General features: G+C 41.5%; 1 protein-coding gene across 1 annotated transcript in view; it reads right to left on the bottom strand.

Annotated features, from left to right (window-relative positions):
* adgrg4b (adhesion G protein-coupled receptor G4b) overlaps window positions 1-25249 on the bottom strand; it is a gene marked incomplete at both ends in the record, with an annotated part of 50173 nt that overhangs the window by 2444 nt on the left and 22480 nt on the right. Inside the window, 16 exons of the mRNA XM_080748730.1 lie at window positions 107-271; window positions 1025-1126; window positions 2167-2368; window positions 3993-4071; window positions 5414-5513; window positions 6557-6825; window positions 9594-9715; window positions 11970-12095; window positions 12707-12847; window positions 13718-13883; window positions 14598-14802; window positions 16078-16178; window positions 18386-18515; window positions 19112-19254; window positions 22523-22590; window positions 22862-22935. Of these exons, the coding sequence (XP_080604856.1) occupies window positions 107-271; window positions 1025-1126; window positions 2167-2368; window positions 3993-4071; window positions 5414-5513; window positions 6557-6825; window positions 9594-9715; window positions 11970-12095; window positions 12707-12847; window positions 13718-13883; window positions 14598-14802; window positions 16078-16178; window positions 18386-18515; window positions 19112-19254; window positions 22523-22590; window positions 22862-22935 (2193 nt within the window). The remainder of the gene's footprint in view (window positions 1-106; window positions 272-1024; window positions 1127-2166; window positions 2369-3992; window positions 4072-5413; window positions 5514-6556; window positions 6826-9593; window positions 9716-11969; window positions 12096-12706; window positions 12848-13717; window positions 13884-14597; window positions 14803-16077; window positions 16179-18385; window positions 18516-19111; window positions 19255-22522; window positions 22591-22861; window positions 22936-25249) is intronic.

Below are 25249 nucleotides of genomic sequence, written 5' to 3' on the forward strand. Positions count from 1 at the left end.
CACAGTGAAGGATTTTACACTTCTTTTACACGACCAATGTACCACATTCAGTTTTGTATTAAATGCATGCGTGTGTGTGTGTGCAAGGACTGTGACATCCCCTCACCCAGGCTGGGTCTCCTGATAGAGCCCACTCTCTGGCTGGAGTCGGAGGAGGCGGAGGTGCTGTCCGTGGTGCTGGTCTTGGTGGAGCGGACAGAATGGACCAGAGGAGCCGGAGCGTTGACTCTGTGCCTGCTCACGGCTCCCACCGACGCCGTGTGGCTCCACTCTGTGGGACAAAGAGCGAGGGGTGGAATCGGTGCGGGTTGATGCCAAAGCTCACGCCCCCCCCCCCAGTCACTGCGTGACTGTTTTGTTCTTTTTCCGCATAGTATTGTGTTTTATTTGTCTGCCATTCTATGTTTTATGAGTTAAAACGGACCCCAATTGAAACGAAACAAGCACAAAAGCTTTTTTGATATCCTTTGGTATCCTTTTAGTTGACTGTGTTTAGTTGAAGTGAAGTGTACTGTCATGAACTGCACCTTCAACCATGCAAACAAAAGCTCCCAAGCCGTGAGGGGCGTGAACCTTGGCAACAACCCGCACCGATTACACACCTAGCGTGACAAGACGAGATGTGTCAAAAGCAGACTGATCCCCACAGAGGGACATTCAGCACCAACTCTAATGCAATCACATTCTGCCATCTCTCGGCTCTCTGTCCTCTAATTCAAAGGACCCCCAATTTGTTAGGAAGTTGCGGTGGTCGTTTCTGGTTTTTGATTTTGTTCCCCACATCATTTGAATCAATTTGTTTATTCCTGCTAGTCACGCTATACGAGATGAACATACCAAACGATTATCATACCAAAAGAAAGGAATCGATTTTAAACCAAGAGAATCATTTTGGAGCAGCACGGCACTGGTGGTCCCGAACTCCTTATGACGTAAAGTCATTTCCGCTCTGACCGGATCCGAAAAAAAAACTAAACTAAACTAAACAAAACCAAAACATGGGTCCATTTGGGCAAAGTCCTACCAGAGTATTCATCCAGACGGAAGCGTCCGAAGCAGAGGTGGATCCTCCATTGTTTCCGGACGTTCTCCTTCATCAGACAGTGGAAGAGGAAGATGAACAGTCCTGGAATTACAATAATATATAAACTGATGAGATGGGGGACCAGGTGGGGGAAGTGTTGGCAGTAGCGGCTCAACTGGTTTCTCCTCAGGAAGCTTATATATATTGGTGGATAAAAGTCAGGACTCAATATTTAGTACTAGAATTATTGAATGCTTTAACCAGTGAAAAATAGCAGATATACCTGCTATTTTTTTATATTTAAAGCATAAAATATTGCGTCATGGCCTAAATGGGTTAACAACGTAAAGTTTACATTTACGGCGTAAACCCTGGCCTACCGTATATCGTCTCTGTCGGGTGGAAACCTCATATGTCCAAAACTGTTACTTTTCAGGATTCAAAAAAGGGAAAAATCAAGCAGATATGAGATCTATATAAGATAGATCTAGCAGATATTTTGGATACTTTTGTGCAAAATGCTGTACTGTACTATGATGAAGTAGGGTGCTACTTCATCACACACACACACACGCACGCACGCACGCACGCACGCACACACACACACACACACACACTTTGGAGATCACTTGACTAGCGTTTTGACGACTTTGTCATTTATCATCGCTACACCTCTCCCTTAGTATTGTCTCCACCAGCCGAAGGCATGGGGGAGAGTATGTTTTCCCCTCCGTCCGTCCGTCCGTGCGTGCGTGCGTCCGTCCGTGCGTGCGTCCTTGTGTGTGTCCTCGCAGTTTGTTACCACCTAATCTCAGTCGCCATTGGCCCGGTCGCTGCCAAAATGAGCACACACACTCCCTGGATGCCTCCCCAGTCAAAGTTCAGAATTATATAGAATTATGTGCAGGATGTAATTTGTTGCAAATTAGTTGACTTAATTTAATCGACCACATTTAAAACATATAAAATATAAATCCTCTCTGTCACACTTCTGCCAGTGTGCCAGTGATCACCCTCTCCTGTGCCAATGGTTGGCACCCGTGCCTATAAGGTTGCCTACCCCTGCCCTAGGGAATCCTCAAGACTGAAATCAGTCCCCAGGACTGAGAACTTTAACCCCTGTGGTGTGCGTCATTTCAGACCTTGCAGGGAGTTGAGTGCAGAGAAGAGGTAGAGCAGAGCCACCCTGGCCGGTCCCCAGGTGAAGAAGCCCAGGGTCCAGGTCAGTCCCAGCAGCAAGGTGAGGCTGGCCATGCCCTTCAGGTCCTGCATCAGTCCTCCAGGGATGCCCGCCGGTCGGTTGACCCGCATGTGGCGGATCTGAACCAGGACCACCACAAACACCTGGGAGAAGAGGGGCTGTCAGAACACTAGACCAGGGGTCCTCAAACTTTTCAGGACCCCCAAAATAATCATATTTTAATTTTAACCCCCACCCTACGAGCACTAAGAGTCGAGGCATTACATTTTGTATAACACGGTTCTTTTGTGAAAATAGCAGATCTACATGCTCACAAAGTTGTGAGCACGTAGATCGGCTATTTTCACAATTTCCGCCATTAATATTTGACAATTTTGCAGATGTTTAATCTGTCATTTTACATGTATTAAAAAGTCCTCAAATTGTCACTTTCGAAATGTGCAGATGCCCACTATGGTTTGTTTACTGTTGAGTGAGAAAACAATGTTGCATATTAAGTTAATCATCTGGGGACCCCCCAAAATAATTTGGGGACCAAACCCTGGGGGTCCACACCCAAAGGATGAGAACCACTGCACTAGAAGAACAGTGATCAGTGGTGGAAGAAGTACTTTCATCTTTTGACATTTGATGTCAGAAGACATTTTATTCATTACAAAAAAATCACACCCGTGTGAAGTGGAGCTGTGTGTGTGTGTGTGTGTGTGTGTGTGTGTGTGTGTGTGTGTGTGTGTGTGTGTGGATCATGTGTAGCGATTTTTGTGACATTTGAAGAAAATATGTAGGAAAAGGAGCAAAAAGTGTGTTTTGGAGAAAATTCAAGATGGCGGAAAATCTATCATGGCGCAAATGGGCGTGGCCTATATGGGGAGATGCGTCATGACCCAAGGAATCCAGGGAAAAAATAATTTTAATTTTCCGACCTACGGTTCAAGAGTTACAGGCCAAAACGTAAAGTGGGGTGTTATGGCGCCACCATGCGGCCAAATGACACAATTATTTTTTATTTAATCCTTGAAATCATTATGAACCTCCTCTCCAAGTCTTGAAACTCTAGCCCCTATGGTTTGCGAGAGACAAATAATTGAATGTGAGTTTTTGCAATTCCCATTATAAGTCAATGGGGAAAATTAATTCACTAATAAATTAATATCAATTAAACTATAGAACCTTTCTCTTAGAAAAGTAATAGCCCACGATTCCCGAGTAAGCCGGTCGATTTGACATATGGCGCGAGTGTGTGGTGGCAAAACTGTGGGACTAGTGGCGTGCCGAAGTTTAGGAAGTTCAGGCTACATACAGACACACAGACAGACACACACACAGACACACACACACACAGACCCACACGGCCACGTATAGGGAGCCTGTGCTTCACACAGCTCCAAAAAGTGGCATAGTGCCGCTTTAAGTAAAAGTTACCACAGTGTATAAATACTACAACTGACCCTGTATTAAATATTTTACTTGAGTAAACTTTCTAAAGTATTGCCCTCAAAATATATACTTAAAGCACCAAGTAAAAGTTCTCATTGAGCATAATGTCCCATTTGTCCAAAGTAAAATATTTGGTGTATATATAGAGAGATATGGTGGAGAAGTATTGAAAAATTGACATTTCTAAGTCCCTCAAAATTGTTAAACCTTTCCACCACTACCAGTGGTTCTCAAACGAAAACAAGTTACAGACCTGTAAAGGACAATTTTGGTTCCTCCTTACACATCTAAAGGCACAGCTGGATAGATGGGAAAACACTGCATGCTTACAGCTATGTTGAAGAGGAAGATCACCACAGCGTAGGCCACCACTGACACGTAGAACGTCACGTCATCCTGGAGCCAGCAGCTTGACAGAAAGACCAGGGGTCAGGATGGAGTAACACACAGGGAGGAAAGGACACAGTTGGACATACGGAGGTAGCAGAGGGGACATGAATAGCTGATCTACAAGCTCAAAACACGTTACATAGCGTTTTGAGCTTTTGAATTTGAGCTTTTTTAATTGGAATCCTGAATAATTTTTTTAAAATCTTTTATTTCATTTCAAATGCATTTCGCAATCCTTATGTTATGAACTTAAATACAAATGCATTGGACATAAAACAAGACAATAAACTACTAGTCATTAAGCTACTAATATAGAGTGAAGTAATTAAAGCGGGTCATGATGATTGTAATTGTAACACCGCTGACATCAATAATATATCAGTATTCCAATATTAACTTCCGGGCCGCATGAAGTAAAGGTGGCCCCCGGGCCGCCAGTTTCCCATGGATGGGTTAGGGCGGGGGTCAGCACCCGTGGCTCTAGACCCTAGTGGCTCCCTGGAGGTTTTTCAAAAATGTATGAAAATGAAAAAAAAAAAATATTTGTTTTAACGATTTTTTATCGTCACTGTCTGGCAGAAACCTTTTATCTCCAAGTTTCATTTTTTTTTTCGCAAAGCAAAGCCCTGCTTCATCATACAAGACTGACGCACAAAAGTAGTGAAAACAGCAGATCTACAAGCACACAACGCCTCGCGGTGCGAGGCGTTGTGTGCTTGTAGATCGGCTGTTTTCACTAGTTTAGTTCATTTTTTAAATGATAAATACAAAACAAGGTTTTGGACATACAAGGTTTCCACCCAACAACGACGATATATAAGGCTTTTATAATTTTTTTGCGGCTCCAGACAGACTTGTTTTGGGTTTTTTTGGTCCAATATGGCTCTTTCAACATTTTGGGTTGCCGACCCCTGGGTTAGGGTGTGATGGTAGACAGGAATAGCACAGCTAAATGTTGTTGGGGTAAAAAATTAAGCACATATCATTTGTTATGTGATGTGTTTTATGTTTGCTTCACTTCCTTCTGGTTGCCAGGTCTTGTGTGATTTGTTTTTCTAAAATAAAATACTACAACACACAACACAACACTGTTATTGTGTGAAATAAATAAGGATCTGTAGCATTCAATTTCCGCCATGTTTTCTTCTTTTGTAATAATTGTCATATCACTTGTTATAGATTGATGTAACATCAATACAGCCTACATATTCTGATATCCCAAGTTCTCCTGAATTATTAAACATTACAGGGCTGATGTTTTATAAGCTATTTAACACAAGAATACCAGGCGAACCAAAATAAATAGGAAAAATTGCATGACCTAGGGGAGGGTTAATTACTATACAGAGGACTAAACGTACAAATGGTCTGCGTTTTGGAGAGGGGCCTCTGAGTAGAGCTGACTGCCGTACGCCTCTCTGTTCACTATGAGCACCAACACACACACCAGCAGAGGAACACCTAAGGACAGAGACACACACACTTTAACAATGGCAATAATACTGGGCTGGGACAATAGTGTCATGTACTTAGAGTACGTGGCTGACCACTTGTTCTCGCACTTGTCAAGTCTCACTGGATAAATTGTAATAGGCTCTATGCCAGGGGTCTTCAACAGGGGGTCCGGGACCCCTAGGGGATCCTCAGAGTCACTACAGGGGGTCCTCCAAATCTTTGTGTGACAGAACCTTTTTTTCCTCCTTTTATATATTAACCACTTGAACCCCAGCATCCATATTAGGAGAAAATAGACGATCTACTAGCTTGTAGATCATCAATTTTCGGCAAAGAGCTTTGGTGTAGAGGAGAAAGAGCAGACTAGTAAGTACAGAGTGAAAGGTCAAGTTTTTTAAGTATTGACGGTTCAAGTGGTTAAACTACATGCTCACAACGCCTCGCAGGGGTGTTGTGAGCATGTAGATCTGCTATTTTCACAACAGAACCGAGTTATACCAAATGCAACGCCTCAACTCTCTAGTGTTTGTCAGGGTAGGGAGGGGGTCCCCAGTTAAAAATATGATTATTTTGGGGGTCGCGGCCTGAAAAGGTTGGGAACTAACTGTCTCACCCCCAGGGCCGGATCTAGCCTTCAGCACTAGGTGGTGCTGGGGGACAAACCTCCTAAAACACCCGAAATTCCTAGAAAACTAAGCATTTTGCCACACTTATGCCTATAACCACCTGCTATGACACACAATACAAACAACAGGTCTTGCACCTGCATCAGGCTACAGCATCAACCACCCCCATCTTTTTTTCTTCTCTTTTTTGGGGGGCCCAATGGTCCACTAGTGTAGTCAATATGCCAGATGCATATCTATCTATCTCTCTATAATATCTTATCAGTTTATCTATCCATCTACCTAGTCGTAACATAACATTCCAAATCGTTTTTTTATTTATTTATTTTTATTTTTGCATGCCATCATTTTTGGTGGGGCAGACAGGGCATTTAGGGGGGCATTGCCCCCCCCTTGCCTATGCCTAGATCCGGCCCTGCTCACCCCATCCCAGAAGGCAGAACTTGAGGATATAGGAGGGCACGTAGACGTTGAAGACCTTGACCAGGGCGAAGTACATGTTGACCGCCTCCAGGCCCATCCAGGTGAAGGAGGCCAGCAGGAAGTAGTGCATGGCGGCCGCGGCGGCCACACACAGGCCGCGCAGGCCCCAGGAGGCCAGCCAGGAGTTGACCAGGAACACCAGGTTGAGCCCCAGCAGGGCCAGAGACAGGTTGATCAGGATCTTAGAGGGGTAGTCCCTGCGAAGCTTCCTGGGGAGATATAGTGGCGTCAGTTCAGGCAAAGCTAGTGTATGGCAAAGATGGGAGTCCTCATGGATAAGAGGCATTACATTTTGTATAACACGGTTCTATTCACAATGTCTGAAAAAAATTAGTTTTGTCCATTTTTTACACAGGTTTCTACGGTTTCTTGGGCTGGATATGGCAGCCTGGAACGGTTGTTCAAGTGCAGCTAAACTTGGAATGTTAGTAAACGTGCCACAATTAACAATAATGCATTGCACCTGTGCAGCTGACCTGCGGAACCTGGGAATATACCATTCTGTCAAGATGGGGAGAATAAAAAGTGTGGAGAATATAATTATAATACCTTGTTAAAGTGACCATTTTGTTAAATTTTGCATTCGTAGTTATTTTACTGTAATTTAACAACATAATGACCGGCACAGATAGACAAAGAGACATTCATAGATTTATATTTAAAAGCAACTTTTATTTTCCCCCTGGACCGAGGGTAGACGCCCCTGGGGAAATATATCGCGGAACGGGGGGGACATCCAGAAGGTGGAAAAAAAGACACAAGACAAGAAAGATGGAGAAGATAATAATGAAAATAAGCATATTATGCTCAGTCACATAAAGAGTTGTATTTAAAGGTAGGGTAAGTGATTTCACTTACATTTCAGTTCATGTGGGTGACAAGCGGGGTTAGGCTTCCTCCAATCATGATCAAGTGGGGGGCAGGCCTTGGTGCACCCCCACTCGACCATGATGGGAGGAAGGCCCCACTCTATACTGATTGGAGGAAAACCTGTCACCTGACAGTTTTGGTGGAGCAACTGAAACTGCTTTTTGAGCGGTGGTAAACCGCTCCATAGAGTGGCTGTGCGTGTGTCTGTAGCCACTTTTCCTCAGCACTTTGCCATAGCAATGTGTTTTCCTCAGCGTTTTGCCATAGCAATATGTGTGTGTGTGTGTGTGTGTGTGTGTGTGTGTGCGTGTGTGTGTGTGTGTGTGTGTGTGTGTGTGTGTGTGTTTGTGTTTTTTTTTTTTTATTGATTGAAGAATTTATTAGAAGTTTGCAATAGAAAAAAGTACAGTTTCATGACAGTACAAATCACTGGTCAACTAAAAGGAGGTCAACAAGGTCAACTAAAAGGAGATCCTAGAAAGCCGAGGCTTATTTCCACAGGAACCACACTATCTCATATAAAGCCATATTACATCACATTACATCACCAGTTACATCCTAAACCTTCTGTAGCCACTTTTCCTCAGCGTTTTACCATAGCAATGTGTTTCCCTCAGTGTTTTGCCATAGCAATGTGTGTGTGTGTGTGTGTGTGTGTGTGTGTGTAGCCATATTCACCACCAATTACATCCTAGACCTATATCCTAGTCTTTTTCCTCAGCGTCTTGCCATAGCAATGAGTGTGTGTAGCCTGTACTACATCACCAATTACCAATTGAAGACGTTATGCAAGCACGACCACCGCTCACTTCACATTGGTGTGATTTTTTCTCCTCACAGGGGATAAGGCTGAAGTCCAAATATGGACCAAACACTCTATAGTAACTAGAAAGATGCAATTTGAAATTGCTAGTGTGGTTGCTGACGGTTGCTGACTATATTCTACAGTAAGGTAACTGTCATGTGAAGCTCCACCAATTGATTCCCTATTGATTCCCACTCCCATTGATTCCCTACTGATTCCCACTCCCATTGATTCACTATACCCTAGGAGTCAATATAAACAGTCTATAAAAGTCTATAAACAGTCTATAAACAGTTACCCTATACGTCTATAAAGTTTCCCTAGAACTATAATGTGTTGGCCTGTCAGACAACCACATTAACTAGTACAATCAGAACATAGACCCATTTTGTTATTATTTGAATTAAACAAAATCACTTACCCTACCTTTAATTGCACACAATGTGTCACATACCAAACATAGACGATCTACAAGCTCGTGGGAGAGGGTAGGTAACCGCAACAACTTTATTAGGAAATAAAGACTGGAAAAGTGCGATGATTTAGACTGATGATAGAAATACGATTCTACTATTTCTATGCTTTTGATGTATTATCTTGTTTTTTCCTTGCTTGCTGTAAATCACTCTGGATTAAGTGTATGCTAAATAAATGGTAAGTGAAATATGGAGAGGCCTTGACCCCCTGGGTGACACATGAGACCCATGGCAAGGCTGCTTTTAGGCCACCAATGCCCACCTCATGGCAGCAACTTGTGAAACATCCTACCACTAGAGGATGTGAAGGTGGCAGCGGGTGTAGATATTTTAAATAGTCCGTCGGACAGCAACTTAATTAATAGCTGATCCGCTATTGTCGGTGTGTGACGCGGATGTACGCACGAGTGAGGCATTTAAGGAGTGGTGTGAGAGTAGGGATGGGACGATAAGTTTTAGTCTAATATCGTGATAAAAAATACTCACGATAATCGTATCGTGGAATATTAATTTATCGTGAAATCGTCCTCCGTCATGCACTGGGATCAATTCACCTTTTATTTGCCGAGCTGCATATCCAGTACCACTTAAACCCTCTATAATTGGTAAAAGGTACTTATAATATACCGGTACGTACTTGATGCAGTCTTTTTTTGACCTTCTACCAAATCTCTTTGCCAAAAAATAGCCGATCTACAAGCAGCTTGAAGATCTGCTTATTTTTTGGCAAAGTTTCCGCCTCAGGATAATAATGAATTTGGGGAATATTTTCATTATCGCGATAATATCGTAAATCGGTCCTATCCCTATGTGAAGGGAGTCTCACTCAAAGGCTGTGTAGGTGAGCACGGTGACCCCTAGGAAGAGAGAGGACACTCCACAGCCCAGGTAGGTGATGATGGTCAAGATCTGGTCATTCACCGGGTCCACCTGGCTCCTGGACATGTCCTGCACACGCACACGCACGCACACACACACACACACACAGGCACATGCACACATATCCATACATTATATCACCAGTACATTTAGCTACTTGTATCTTTATGAGTGAGTGACAAATAAGACGTTTTGATTATTGATTCAGCAGCATAGAATGGTCATAAAATCAGTGAATAAGACATCGACATTGCGCGAATAAGGAACCTACGTTACGTGTAATGTATAATTATGTGTGTACCAACAGGACTCCAAAGTGTGTGAGGTGGTCACACAGGCATGTGGTGTAGTGAGTGCTGGTGTTGTGTTTTCTGCAGCCGCTTCCATCCCAGCCCCCATGGCCACCTGCACGCACGCACGCACGCGCACACACACACACACACACACACACACACCATGTTCACATGAACAGTAACACACTAACGCGCTCAACTCAATCACTATTTATACACGAAAGCACTTTTATTTTACGTAATTCCTTCCCATTGGGACCTACCGTTTCTATTGAAGTTCCAGTAAACACACTGGACATCCTTGTTGAGCTGCGAATGAGATGCAGGGAAAACACATCTATTTAAAAGCCAACCCATTGATTATTTCATGAATCATGAACCACTTAAGCCCTATAAGGTGTAGGTATGGCGTGTGTATCAAAACACCGTCTGGGTTAAGATAAAGGAGCGCTTGTTTTCCGTGGAGATGACAGAGGCGCGCCGTCTCAGGCGACCTTGATCCACGTGAGACACCGCCAAGCGAGGGAATTCTACTTTGGAGAGGTGTGTGCACTCACTGTATTAAACAAACCCCAGCACCTGTATTCTGGTAAAAGAAAAAAATACTTTGTCGAAAACAGCAGATCGACAAACTCGCTCTGAGCTTGTTGATCAGCTTTTTTCAGCAAAGATATTTTATGTAGAGCGAAAACAGAAAAGACACCAGACTCCGCTCAGCAACGTATATGGGGTTTAAGTAGCATCTCTGCCGAAGGATGGGTCAGATGCGAGAAATGACAGCCAGCTATGGAGTCACCGTCAGTATTGTTTTTGACAGCAAATTTTGATTTAGTTTTAGTCATAGTCTTTTGAATAAAATGTCTTTTAGTTTTAGTCATAATTTAGTCACCTGAAAAGTTTTAGTTTTAGTCTAATTTTAGATTTAGGAGACTAAATCTACAGTTCATTTAGTCAACTAAAATGTATTTTGGCAGGCCTTGATGACATTGTAATGGCTGATTTCACACTTGGTTGCGTGCTGAAAATAGCCGATCTACAAGCTCACAACGCGTCGCAGCGCGACGCGTTGTGAGCTTGTAGATCGGCTATTTTCAACACGCAACACCTGAGAGCAACCAAACATAAAATGACTCTCTTCTCCACTAGTCCCTCCCTAATGTTTTAGTCTAATATTTATTTTGTTGACGAAATTGTCAATATATTTAGTCTTAGTTTTAGTCATCACAGCTTACTTTTTATTTATTTTTTATTTCGTTTTTGTCAGTGAAAAAAATAAAGCATAGCGTAAGTTTATGCAGGGCATGGGAGTCAAGTCGCCGCCAGTCTGAGTGTCAGTTGTCAGTCAGCTCTGTTCTCATACCTCATTAACATATCTGCTGGTCATTATGTCACATGACTGCCATACTCCAATCAGAGCTCTCAATCAGTAGGGAAGGCTCCTTTAAATAGAGCTTGCTTTCCCTACCAATGCTTGGTTCCGAAGCTTCGGAATCATTTGCTGCTTGCTTCCTCCTCCACCCCAGCCTCCACCTTTGCATGATCACTCTGGCTAAGCTCAAATACTTGTGATTGTCTGATTAAGTTACATGTCAATGTGGTTAAGCAAGTACTGTGATCTTGTCTAAGTTCATGTCATGTTGTTAAGCTCATACTGTGATTTTGTCTAAGTTCATGTCAATGTTGTTAAGCTCAATACTGTGATTTGACTATGTTACATGTCACGGTTATTGCTATTTGCTATTCTATCCCTATGGGGGGTATTGCTGCGTTCCCTGATTTTGCTTAGCATGCTCAGAAATGCCTGCACAAAATTCAGGGAGCATCTCCGATCGCGGAGCCCTTCAAACGCCAAGTTTAACTGTATTCCATTTATGCAATAAATGGTTAAATATCCTTGCCAATATCTTGCCGAGTCTATCTGTTCATTATGTTATTAATTGTTATATTCTTGACGTGAATGTTCCTGCCTAAAACGCAGTCGACAAACATTTTTCGTCATAGTTTTAGTCTACGAAATCAACACTGGTCACCGTGTTTGGTAGGATATGGTGGAGTGTGATCTGGACGTCCTCGCCGAGCTGTGTGATTGGACAGCTGACGTTGGTCACGCTGGCCGACACCACGAAGGTGTTGAGGACTCCCTCCTGCTGGCTGCTCTGAAAGCACAAAAATAACAGTAGGAAATGAACGAATCGATCACAATTCATTCTTGTGATTCGTTCTTCACTCATGAATGACACATCACTACTTGCTTGAGGATAAATGAGGCTTTAATTTTTCCTTTTTCATTTATTTTTAGTATTCTTTTGGGGAAAAGGGAAAAATGTAATACAATAAAAATAAATTAAAAAGTTATCGGCTCACATATTATGAGGGTATTATGAGTCACCAGAAAAAAATACAGTGTTTTTGATGAATCTAACATGGTTAAAATGGAGTTTGAAGTTATAATGGGTTTGTATAGGAATGGGCCCTTTTGAAAGTGGAAATTTGTTCTACGTCCCAGTATTTAGACACGGGTGAATGTTAACCTGGTGAAATGCTATCCTGCCGACGCTGGTGAGTAGCTAACCTGTCGACACTGGTGATTGTTAACCTCTATGCCTAAACCTAACCTCAGTAACCCTGACGCTGGAGAGTAGCTAACCTGCCGACGCCCATAGTCGAAATAATGGGACGTAGAAATAGCGTGTGTGTGTGTGTGTGTCTGTGTGTTTTTTATTCTACTACATTTTCTTTCATGGGGACTGAACCAAACCTCCAGTACCTTGAAGAGCATGGGGATGCCGTAGAACTGGAACTGAACTCTGGGCGAACTCTGGCCGTTCTGTGGGAAGCTGTGCTTCAGAGCAGGAGGCAGTGAGATGAAGGCTACAGCACCGCTGAACGGAGGTTTGTTGATGTAAATCTGACAGTGAAATAAATCACACAGTGAGGAGGAGTTCAGGAGTTTATGCTTATTGTATAACTAGTGGTTAAAACACAACATCTGTTCTATGGTATTTAAAGTTGGCCGAGTCATTCAGAAATAAATCACGTCCTATTCACACACTCACTCTCCTGCATGGACACGTATTGATATAAATGGTTGTTATCATTATTGTTATTATTTTATTTTCATTTCATTAGTTTCAGATGATATTTGTAAGAGATACAGTGTAGTCTGGGATGGTGGAAAATGCCCTTGTGTTGATATATTGTGGAATTATTATTCATTATTGTATTTATTGTTTGACCACGTTATAACCCAGTTTCAAATTGAAACCATTTGTTCCTCAAACAAATTACGTACATACTGTACATACATGCAATGCGTGTAAAGTAACACCGTTGCTCAAGTAACATTTACTCAAGTACAATTTTGAGGTAGTAGCACTTAAATGAGCGAATTTTCATTTTTCAATACTTTTACTTCTACTCCACAGGCAAATATTATACTTTTACTCCACTACCATTTGAAAACTTAAGTTACTAGTTACTTTGTATATTTTTGCCAATCTACAAGCTCATAATGCGTCGTGAGGCAACACATCTCTTTTGAGTTTTATCCTTTTGATAGTGTTGTATTAATGTATGTACTGTATTATCTGTACATGATGATCATTATCAATAATGACATCAATCAATCAAAAAATAAATGTATTCAAGAAATGCAAGTACTATTACCACCACAAATCACGTTCAACCCAGGTTTGACTTCTATTTATTCTTTTCTTCTTTTTGAATGCTGTTTCCCCTTTTGTTAAATCAAACAAACAAACCACTGCACGTGACTGACCTCGGGGTTCAAGCCCTCCTGCGCGGACGACACTGCAAACGTCAGCGTGTCAAACTGCCCCGGGTGAACGTCCACCACAGAGATGGCCATGGCTGGAGCCAGGAGGGTGGAGGAGCCGTCGTAACCCCACATCCTGTCCCCCACGTCCTCCGTGATGTTCAGAATGCTACAAGGTAGGGAGAGGACCATAATCCTTATCGCTTATCGTAAACACTCACGATAATCGTATTGTGGAGATTAAAATGTATTGTGAAATTATCCTCCGTCATGCACTGGGATCAATTCACCTTTTATTTGCTGAGCTGCATATCCAGTGCCACTTAAAACGGACCTGGAAATAACGTAATTCTTTTCACTCTACCAAATCTCTTTGCCCAAAAATAGCCGATCTACAAGCTCACAACATGTCGCGTTGCGACGAGTGGCATCATGGGATATGAAGTTTTTTCGCACACCAGCCGCCGCTGTAACGGGAGAGTGTTTTCTACTGGTGTTTCAGTCCGAGTGTATCAAAGCGTGCGTTCGGAAATGCGCACCGGGTGTGTGCTCAGTGTAGTGAGTGCCTAAACCCAACCATAATCCTAACCCTAACCTCAGTAAAACTATGCCTAAACTCAACCCTAACCCTAACCTTAACCTCAGTAAAAGTATGCCTAAACCTAACCACACCCGGTGCGCATTTCCGAACGCACCCTTTGATACACTCGGACTGAAACACCAGCAGAAAACACTCTACCCCGCGGTAGCGGTGGTAATTCTTGTCACGTTCCTGGACGTTTTTAGTATCGCAATTCGCCAGTGTTAAATTATCACTTAACTGTCATCTGGGGACACCTCTAAAATCTTTTGGGGACCCACAGGTTGAGAATCCCTGCCTTACGTGTTGGTGAAAGGCCCCAGGTGGCTGTCAGACTCCATGATGACAGAGATGATGTTGATGACGGCTCTCCCCAGGTCAGGGGTGATGACGCCCAGGCTGACGATGGCCTTCAGCTTGTTGAGGACGGTCAGCAGCTCCTCGTAGCTCAGAGTGGAGTGATCACTGAGCAGACTCTCGATCATCTCCACCACATCCGCTGCGTTCTCTGTAACCGTGACAAAATGACCCCGCATTATATAAATGTCTTCTAAATCAGTGTTTCTTTTCAAATGGAACCAAATTGGTTCCATTTGTACACTGTGAGAGTTACAGACTTGTATGGGTCAATTTAGACCCCCCTAAAGGAACCCACAGAGTCCCTGGAATCCACTTTGAAAACCACTGTTCTAAATCTTCTAAATGTCTTGCAATATTGGTGGTGCTCAAACTTTTTAATGTCAAAGGCCCCAAAAATGATATGTATTTGGTCGCGGACCCAATCTCAAAATATTTTATTCCAGGGACCCCCAGAAGCAAAGAAAATATATATATATATTCAAAGATTTTTCATAAATAGCAGGTCTACAAGCTAATAGCGTGGCAAGAAGTGACCTGCTATGAGCTTGCAGATCTGCTATTTTTCAATAGCACAAAGTATAAAATAATGGTTAAAGTGGTTACACAGATGTTCTTGGTTTTAATGGGTTAAATAGGCACAGATATTACATAATCGCCCTAGTCGCAGTTATTGTTCTGCATAACAGTCCTTGAAACATTTTCATATTTTTTTCAATGATTTTCAAAAGTATGTGGAAATAGCTCAGCTCAGCTCAAGAGCTTGTAGATCGGCTATTTCCACTATTCATTAAAGTATAGATCTTAAATTATAGAAGTAATTTTTGATATCTGCCCAGTGCGTCTTTTGTTCACGAAGGCTAAAAGCCAAACAGAATTGTTATTCATAATGTTATTTTGTGAGCAACAATTAATCGTCAAAGTAAAATGTCATGATCGTGACCCTTATGACAAATACCCACAGCAACGACATAAAGCAGGGGGTCTGGGTCTTTGTGAGATATGAACTTTTTTTGTCCTTTTTTATATTAACCACTTGAACCCTAACGTTCATATTCTGAGAACTTTAGTCAAAAATAGCAGATCTACAAGGTCACAACGCCTTCGTTGTGAGCTTGTATCGGCTATTTTTGGCAAAGAGATTTGGTGTAGGGGGGAAAAGAGCAGACTAAGTACAGAGTGAAAGGTCAAGTTTATTATGTATTTACGATTCAAGTGGTTAAATATCTGGAAACACAAATTGACCTGAATCCAAAATACACTGATGATTGGATTCAAACAATGAAACTATATGGAATCTATGAAAAGATTGTGGGGGTCCCTGCTTTATCTCTCTCTCAACTAAGGGGTCCTTGGTCTGAAAAGTGAAAACGTTGAAGAACCCTGACATAAAGACAAACAGAGTGAGGTACAGTGAGTGACTGACCAGCAGTGACCTCTATCTCATTCAGATCTGGGATTCTTTCCACCACCAGGGGGCACCGGACCAGGTCTGGGACCATCCAGCGTGTTGGGATACCCAGCTTACTGGAAGCAGACATAGAAGACTGAGTCATTCACATTCATCAGTGGTTCCCAACCTTTTCAGGCCGCGATCGCCAAAATAATCATATTTTAACTGTGGACCCCTCCACCCTGACGAGCACTAAGAGTTGAGGCATTACATTTTGTACAACACGGTTCTATTGTGAAAATAGCGCATGCTCACAACGCCTCGCGACGTGACTATTTTCACAATTTCTGCCTCTAATATTTGACATTTTGGTCAATGTTTAATATGTCATTTTAGTGGTATTAAAACGTCCTTAAATGTGTCAGTATGTGTACAGACACCCTCTCTATACACTTAAACTTAATTTTGGTTTGTTTACTGTTGAGTGAGAAAACAATGTTGCGAAGTTAATCATCTGGGGACCCCCCAAAATAATTTGGGGACACCAGAGTCCCCACCCACTGACTTAGATCAGTGTTTCTCAATCTTTTTCATTTCAACGACCCCCAGTGTGCTACCATTTCTAATCTGTGGGACCCAGTAAACCCCTCTGTGTTATTTTAAGTCTTAAGAGTGTACAAAATGGAACCAAATGGACCTACAACTGCTCCAACTTTGCAACTACAGACCGGCTGAGCTTGGGTATTACAATGTCATTAGCTGCAGTCATTAGCCAAAGCCAAACTGATTATTGGGTTACTGATTAATACAATGCAATTCAGTGTGCTTCCGCCCAAGTGCTAATGAACAGCCATAAACATGTCAAATCGAATGATTGTCATGAATCATACTGAAGCAATACAGCCATAATAAAGTTCTAATTGCACAAACATAGCAATGTAAATATACTATACCAGACTTGACAAATGAACCGTATGTACTGTACCTACATTTATATTATATATTAGTCCTAATGCACATTGTCAGATACATCCGTGCAAACAGGGGCTTCATTATGACTGTGATGTATATAATGAGCATGAGCATTACATACATGATGAGCATGCAAGTCAAGCTATGACAGAGACTTTATACTTTTATATAGTTAGCAGAAGGGACGTGCAGAGAATGTTAGAGAGGCAGGGGCTAAAACTTCTAAAAGGGCCTTTTGGTGAAAATATTGAAAATAGCTGACCTCCAAGCTCAAAACACGTCACAGCGCGGCACGTTGTGTGCTTGGAGGTTGGCTATTTTCGGTACTTGATACCACTCTAAACTATAAGCATCAAGTCAATACTGGAGATGTGGCGTACACATCATGGATTTCTACACAGAGAGCGCAATTCTTTCAACATAAGATGCTGCATTCAAGTTCAGGAGAGTTTGGGCAAGGCAATTAGATAGATAGATAGATAGATACCTTTATTATCCCAAGGGGGAAAATTTGTTGCCCAGAGGCAGCACAGCAGTATAAGGTTATTTACAAAGTTACAGAGAAGTATGAAAAAGATAAAAGGTTATTTAATTTAATTCTCTTGATTGAATGCTGCCTTCAAGTATGGCATGGAAAGAGGGCATTTGCATTTCTTCCTCCAAGGTGAAAACTGCATTCATGGTCTTGAGAGGGCACTTTTTACAGATGGGTAAAAGGGCAAGGGCTCAAGCCCCCCTTTTCTATCAATGTGTGCACGTGCCTGGTTAGCAGACATTACCAGTCTGAGGCTCTAAGTTACTTTCCTCTTCTACCCCGGATTTGAACCCGCGGTTTCCTGCGCAAATGCTGAACTTTTTACCATTGAGCAAATAGAGCCTGCCTGCTTGCTCAGGGGATAAACTGAATCTTGACCATTAGGTCAAAATTTGTGTCAAATCCTGGCTGTGTCTAGGTGAGACATGACCTTTGATACGATCTAAATGTCTCAATAGAAGAGCAGGGAGACAAAATACAGTACAACCACCCTAATTGTATGTTATATTGTAGTAACATACTCTGCCATACAGATTGTATAAGTTATATTGTATTAACATACTGCGCCATACAGATTGGACAAAATTACATTTTATGCATAAAAAGTTTACATAGTGCTGCTTTAAAAAGACTCATTAAGCAGCCAAGCAAGATTTTTCAGCAAAATAGGATTTGTTCATACTGTAACTGTAAAGACAAATTTACCATTTCCGTTCTCAACCTGCTGCCGCAGCAATCAAGCAAAGCTTTTATGTACAATAATCATAAACTATAATAGTCTGGTAGCCCAGAAACAAACAGTGGGACATTATTTTAAACCAGATTAGCTCTCACCAGTGTCGCCAGGCTAGCTGGAGTTTATTCCCCGGACAAGGCTGATTCACAATGTGAGTGGCCCAGGTTTTGGGCCACGCAAACAGGCCTTTCCTGGTTTGGTGTCTGTGTGCTGGGCAGTGTAGCACTACTGCAGAATAAAAACAGAGATGGAGAATGACAAGAGACAAAGGCCAAAAGGTACAGAGACAGAACGAAATGTTGAAGAGGCGTTATATTCCCGGGTGCTTCTGGCATAACCTTTTGAACTTTTCATAGAATTCCACATGGTGGAACCTTCAAGTGTGACGCGTCACTAATAGGCCTGTCGCAATTATTACATAATCGTCTAATCGCAAATATTTGACACAATCGCAATTAATTTGTCATGATCGTCATAATCGTTTACATGTTGAGAAATGTTCATACGTTTTCAAACTTTAAAACCAATTGTGGAAATAGCATATCTACAAGCTCACAACGTGTCGCCTGTAGATCGGCAATTTCCACTATCAATGTTCTTTTTTTTTTAGTATAAAGTTGTCAAATATGTCAGTCATTTCTCCATTTCTTTGTATATTTTGGTTAAGTGTCATATCCGCCATGTGCAACTTAACTAAAAGCCAAACAGAAATGTAATTGTCAACGACAAAAAACACAATTGAATCGTTAATCGCAATTATTTGAGTGACAATTAATCGTCATGTAAAGTGTCATATCGTGATCGTGACAGCCCTAGTCACTCACAAATGCGGCTGATCTGAATGTCCTGCGTTGCAACAGCGACGGAGCTGCTGTTATATGGCTGCTCGAGCAGATGTCGTATCTTCTTCTCGATTTCCTCTGCGTCCGTCAACTTCATCACGTGCACCTGAAAGACGCAGCTCTCCCTCGACAGCGGCAAGTGGAAACGCTCAATAAATAAGGACAGGTGTACTCGGGTAGAGGTCAACAAAGCTGCGATGTGTTATTTGCCATAAGATGTAACCTCAAGTGTTTTATTACTTACTTTTATATAACAGTCAGACAAGGTTTGATCAAACCACTTAAACCCTCTATACCAGGGGTTTTCAAAGTGGGTGACGGGGCACCCTGGGGTGACGTGACAGCAGTCCAGGGGTGCCGCAAGATCATTTGATAATATTTGAAAAAATATTTAGTATAATTTTAAACTTGAAGTACAAAGTTATTTTCAGTCAGTTCTAACCAAAATGGCTATTATCTCAACGTTTTCCTCGCAACATAATCACTAAAATATCGTCACTGTCGGGCAGAAACCTTGTATCTCCAAGTTTCAAATGTGTACATGTTTTGGTAAAGCAAAGCCCTGCTTCATCATACAAGAAGTAGTGAAAACAGCCGATCTACAAGCACACAACGCCTCGCATCGCGAGGCGTTGTGTGCTTGTAGATCGGCTGTTTTCTCTAGTTTAGTACATTTTATAGATGATAAATAAAAAACGAACGGTTTTGGACATACAAGGTTTCCACCCGACAACGATGATATGCAATAAATATAAGGTGCTGGGAGTGAAAATTATAATGTAGGGGTGCCTCGGATTAAAACAAATATTCATGGGGTGCCCTGAGACAAAAACGTTTGGGAACCCCTGCTATATACTGTACCATATATTTAGCAATAGAGGGTAAGTGGTTTGATCAACGTAGTTGCCCGGAGTCTGTAATGTTGACATTACATATAGCCGTTCTACAAGCTCATAATGCCTCACATTTGCGATGCATTGTGGGCTTGTATATCAGCTATTTTCAGCAAATGTTTCCCCCTAGAATAGGGAAGCTGCGGTTAAGTTGGATAAAGCTGCGATCCTACTCATGATCCAAACCCAGATTTAATTCTGCTCTGTTTATATGCCTTGCTGAACTCCAACAAGATGGCAAATAACACACAGCTCTTTGACCATCAGATTAATTAAGAATCAAATGTTACTGTATGATTGATAAGATACAAAAAGCACTTAACCAACAAGTACTAATAAAAACATTTAATTGTACAGTACCTTGCTGACCTATAGCCATTATCGTTCATCGCACTTAATCAATTAGGCTATTTATTTTAAAGTTATATATGTCTACCATGCTTTTTGTTACATTACAATCTTATTGTACGATGTCTCAAGAACTGATTTAAAATCTTTGGTTAACATGTCTATAACATGAAGTGAATACAATTGTAAATACAGTAATTGAATGATCCCTACCTTGAAGATCCACGTGAAGACGTCTGGAAAATTATTAAAATGTTTGAAAAGTAACATTCAAAGCATGTAAGTCAACATAGATACTTGAACATTTTGAAAATGTTCGCCACCCACATGACAAATTAACATGGCAGTCTATAGGCAGTATTCCATGATTCATTGTTTTTAATGATGTCTCTATTTTAGGAAAGATTTTTGGTAGCGTGACAATGTATGCATTCACTTACCACTTGACTTATAGATCTGTTAGACAGGAGATTCAATCTAAAAACCAGAAGAAGAAAAAGAAGAAGGGGGGAAAAAAACTATTCTGTCACACGTTAACTTCCAGAGTACTGTAAATATAATCTTTTCAGTTGGGGGTCCGCGGCCAAATACATATGAATGTTTGAGAACCAATGATCTACGCTATCAGGTGAAAAGAAGCAGCTGGCTGTGTACTAGAAGAGGCATATATACATACTGAATATATACATACTGAATACATACCTGCTACTATATACACTCATACAGTATATGCTGCTGAACTGCATATCTCTACAATCTACTCATGCGACCGAAGGTCGCAGTTTACCATGAGAAATGTCACAGCTTGTCCGCTTCCGTGTACCCGTGTACACATTTTTATGGGTTTCTATGGGTTTGTTGCTCTGATGTCACTGTGATGTCAGGGGAACCACCGCTCTGACATCACACTCTGACTTCACTGTGATGTCACACTAACAGAATCCCTTTAATGCCCATATATGGAGTTCCCTGATGTCATCAATATTATGATGCCCTGTTAGAGAGATCCCTGTGATGCCAGGGGGAACAAATTCGTTTTATGCCCATATATGGAGATCCCTGTGATGCCAGGGGAACAATCCCTTTTATGCCCATATATGGAGATCCCTGATGTGTCCACATCCCTGATGTCCACATCACTAGGGCCCTGAGGCGTCTTACTAGTATTAGAACGAGTTGTGTCCTGGTGCTTTTTTAACTGGGAGGATGACATGTGTTATGGTGTCACATGCACGCGCATACACACTAAGACCAGTAATACGAAATAAATATTGTTATGTTTACATGAGTTCATGTAGTTTTAGTTAGAAATTGTCATTTATTTTGCTAAGTTTTAATCTAGATCTTGATTTATAGAACCTAAAGAAAAGTAGTATAATAGAATGCATAAAGGCTATCAACCTGCGATTGTGGAAAAACAAAAACGAAGCTGGACGCTGATGAGATTAGGCTGCTATCCTGACTATGGCTTGTGAAACGCGTTTGATTTCACTCCATCTCCTTGGCTAGACCAACACATTCTACTGAATAGAGAGACTGTCTATGTATGGGGGTTGGGTTGGGCCTCTGATGAGGTGTGAAGAGCATTTAACTGCTGGCTATTGTTTTCCCTCAAGTATGGTAATTGGTGCATTTATATAGTGCTTTTACATAGATTGACCCATTCCCATTCACACACCCATTCATACACTGATGGCAAAGGAAACCATGCAAGGCACCAACCTGCTCACCAGGAGCAACTAGGGGGTCTTGCTCAAGGACTCTTTAACATTAACTCTGGAGGAGCCCAGGATCGAACTGGGAACCCTTCGAGAACCCTCCGTGTTCTAATGACGGTTTCTCTACCCCTGAGCCATGCCGCTCCATGGCTAGCCTACTAGCAGCCTACTCGTCTACAAGTAGCCTACGAGTCTCGCATAGCCAGACACTCCACAGCTTCACCCACTTCTTTACTCCTGTAAACCTGAGATGTGACAATAAAGCTGATAGCGACACCCTCTCCTGGCCAACGGTAGAGAAGCTGGCTGCAACAGCAGTCCACGTGGGGAACTAATGAACTGGCAATGATTAAACTGCTCACTGTTCACTGTGCAAACTTGGCTGATAAGATGTCGCCGCTCTGATACCGGGTTGAGGACGTTAGCATACGCACCCGTTCTTCTTGGGGAGTAGCTGGAAGTTAAGAACCACCATCTCACCGCGGGGTAGACTGGTTTCAAGCTGTTAAAGAGGGAGATGACAATGGATCAGAAGCTGTGTTGGTTGGCAGTGACCAAACTTGTGAAAATCTATAAGCTCTGACCGGCAACGTGCTGTGAGCTTCACTTTTTCTTAAAAGTTATATTTGTGGAAATTATGGAATTTCTTTAAAAAAAGAACTGGGGTCTTTGAAATAAAGAAATATTGACAATGACTGCTATGTGGTGATGTAACATGAGCGTGGGGTATGGTGTGTTATATGTCACGTGTAGACTTTCGTTGTGAGACGTACCCAAACCTTGAGGGACTCCTCAGGGTTGCATTCCCCCGTTATTGACACGTTGAGCTTCACTTCAAAATACAGCCCTTCAGAGCAGACAAACACAGGAAGGACTTTAGGAGTACAACAGATAATCAAACTAATCAATTTAATAAAAGTTGAATAAATGTTAGGGAACGTTTAAAAATGTGCTTTGTTAAAGCTACTCTCTAGTTTTAATTATGTCTTATGACAGGTTATTACAGGTTTTACAGTTTAGGCTTCACATGGGTTTATGTAGCACTTAAATTACTAATTTCAACATGGACAACGATCCACTCGCCTTAGACTCTTCGCCCTCCTGGCCCCCAAACTGTGGAATAAACTCCTGTTGCACTTAGAACTACAGACTCCCTCCCTAGCTTCCGCCTTGGTCTGAAGACTCACCTATTCAGACTCTACCTTAGCCCATAGCACTTGTGGCCCATAGCACTTGTCCACCCTCAATGACCATACATGTAATTTAGATAGCATTTTTATGTTTTATGTTTAATGAAGTTTTTTACTGAATGTGCTTGGTCTACTTATGTTTTTCTTAGATTAACCTACTATGTCTTTGCATTTGATGTATTGATGTTGATGTACTGATTTATTACCTTGCTTATTGTAAATCGCTCTGGATTAAGAGCGTCTGCTAAATGCTTAAAATTGTAAACAAGGCTATTCAATGTGCTTTACACAAAACACAAAGGAATGGTGTTAATGATGTTAGACATTAGAATACAATAAAACAAAATAAGTAGCTACAAGCCATCTGTGGAGGAACACATTCATGAATAAAGTCGTGATTTCGCTATGCTATCAGGTGAAAAGAAAAGAAGCAGCTGGCTATGTACTTATCGTGAGATGCCCATGATAAGGTTCATGTGGTTAAAAATGTTTTTACATTTTTAGCTCATGTTCAAGTTATCCCCCCAAAACGTATGTATATATTGTGACTTCCATTCTATGTGGTTCTTCCTATTTTGAACAGCTATTACAGTGTAGTTACATAGTAATAGTAACTGTTCTATAATAGGAGTAGCATTTCCCCCAAAATGAACTCCTTCGAGCCGGATTTGAACCAGCGACCTAAGGATGTCAGCCATTAACCACTACAGTCCTCCGCTCTACCAACTGAGCTATCGAAGGGAGCCTTTTAGACCTCTTTGCAGTCCACATTTGGCCCACGACCACCAGTTTGACACCCCTGAATAGCAGAAATATCTTGTCTACATACATGTTGTAAGGTGAGCTTGTAGATCTGCTATTTAGTGTGGTTGCTTAACAGGTCAACCAGAATAGTACGTGTCCGTCTTTATTTCAATCTTTCTTTCCGGATAAACTTTATTTTGCCGCGCTACTCCTCCCAAAGTTTTGGTGGGCCATATGTCAAATCGACCGGCTTCATCGGGACTCATCTGCTTGCAATTTGCTAAGAGATACGTTATATAGTTTAATTTACATTAATTTATTCGTGAATTAATGTTCTCCTTTGACTTGAATGGGAAGATGTGCCCAGTGTAATTTGTTCATTTTCAGCTGTTGTTGAACTTATCCCAAACCAAATATGACCTGTGACTTCCATTCTATGTGGTTCTTATTCTGAACATCCACTGCAGTATTATAGTATTGTAGTTACATAGTCATTGTGTTCTATATTAAGAGTATTATAGTATTGTAGTTACATAGTCATAGTAAGTGTTCTATATTAAGAGTATTATAGTATTGTAGATACATAGTCATAGTAAGTGTTCTATATTAAGAGTATTATATATAGTATTGTAGTTACATAGTCATAGTAAGTGTTCTATATTAAGAGTATTATAGTATTGTAGTGCATAGTCATAGTAAGTGTTCTATATTAAGAGTATTACAGTATTGTAGTTACATAGTCATAGTAAGTGTTCTGTTTTAAGAGTAGACTTTTTCCCCAAAGGAAACTCCTTCGAGCCGGATTTGAACCAGCGACCTAAGGATGTCAATCATCAGCCACTACAGTCCTCCGCTCTACCAACTGAGCTATCGAAGGGAGCTGGTAACTCATAAATGTGGGCCATATTTGGGCCACCGGTTTAACATCTTTGAATAGCATAGATATCCTGTCTACAAACATTGTCACATTGTAACACGTGAGCTTGTAGATCATGATTGTTATTTTTGCTGTGTGTTCACCTATGACATACCCAGAATAGGGTTCATATGGTTAAACTTGCTCTTTCTCCCCCCCCCCCCCCCCCTTTTTTTTTAGTTCTCCCCCCAAAAAAACATGTATTGTAAGTTCCATTCTAGGTGGTTCTTCTTATTTTGAACTATCTAGGCTATTACAGTGTAGTTACATCGTAATAGTAACACTATATAGTGTATTACAGTGTATTACAG

The sequence above is a fragment of the Nannobrachium achirus genome (assembly GCF_963921795.1).
Source record: "Nannobrachium achirus genome assembly, chromosome: 19".
Classification (NCBI taxonomy): domain Eukaryota; kingdom Metazoa; phylum Chordata; class Actinopteri; order Myctophiformes; family Myctophidae; genus Nannobrachium; species Nannobrachium achirus.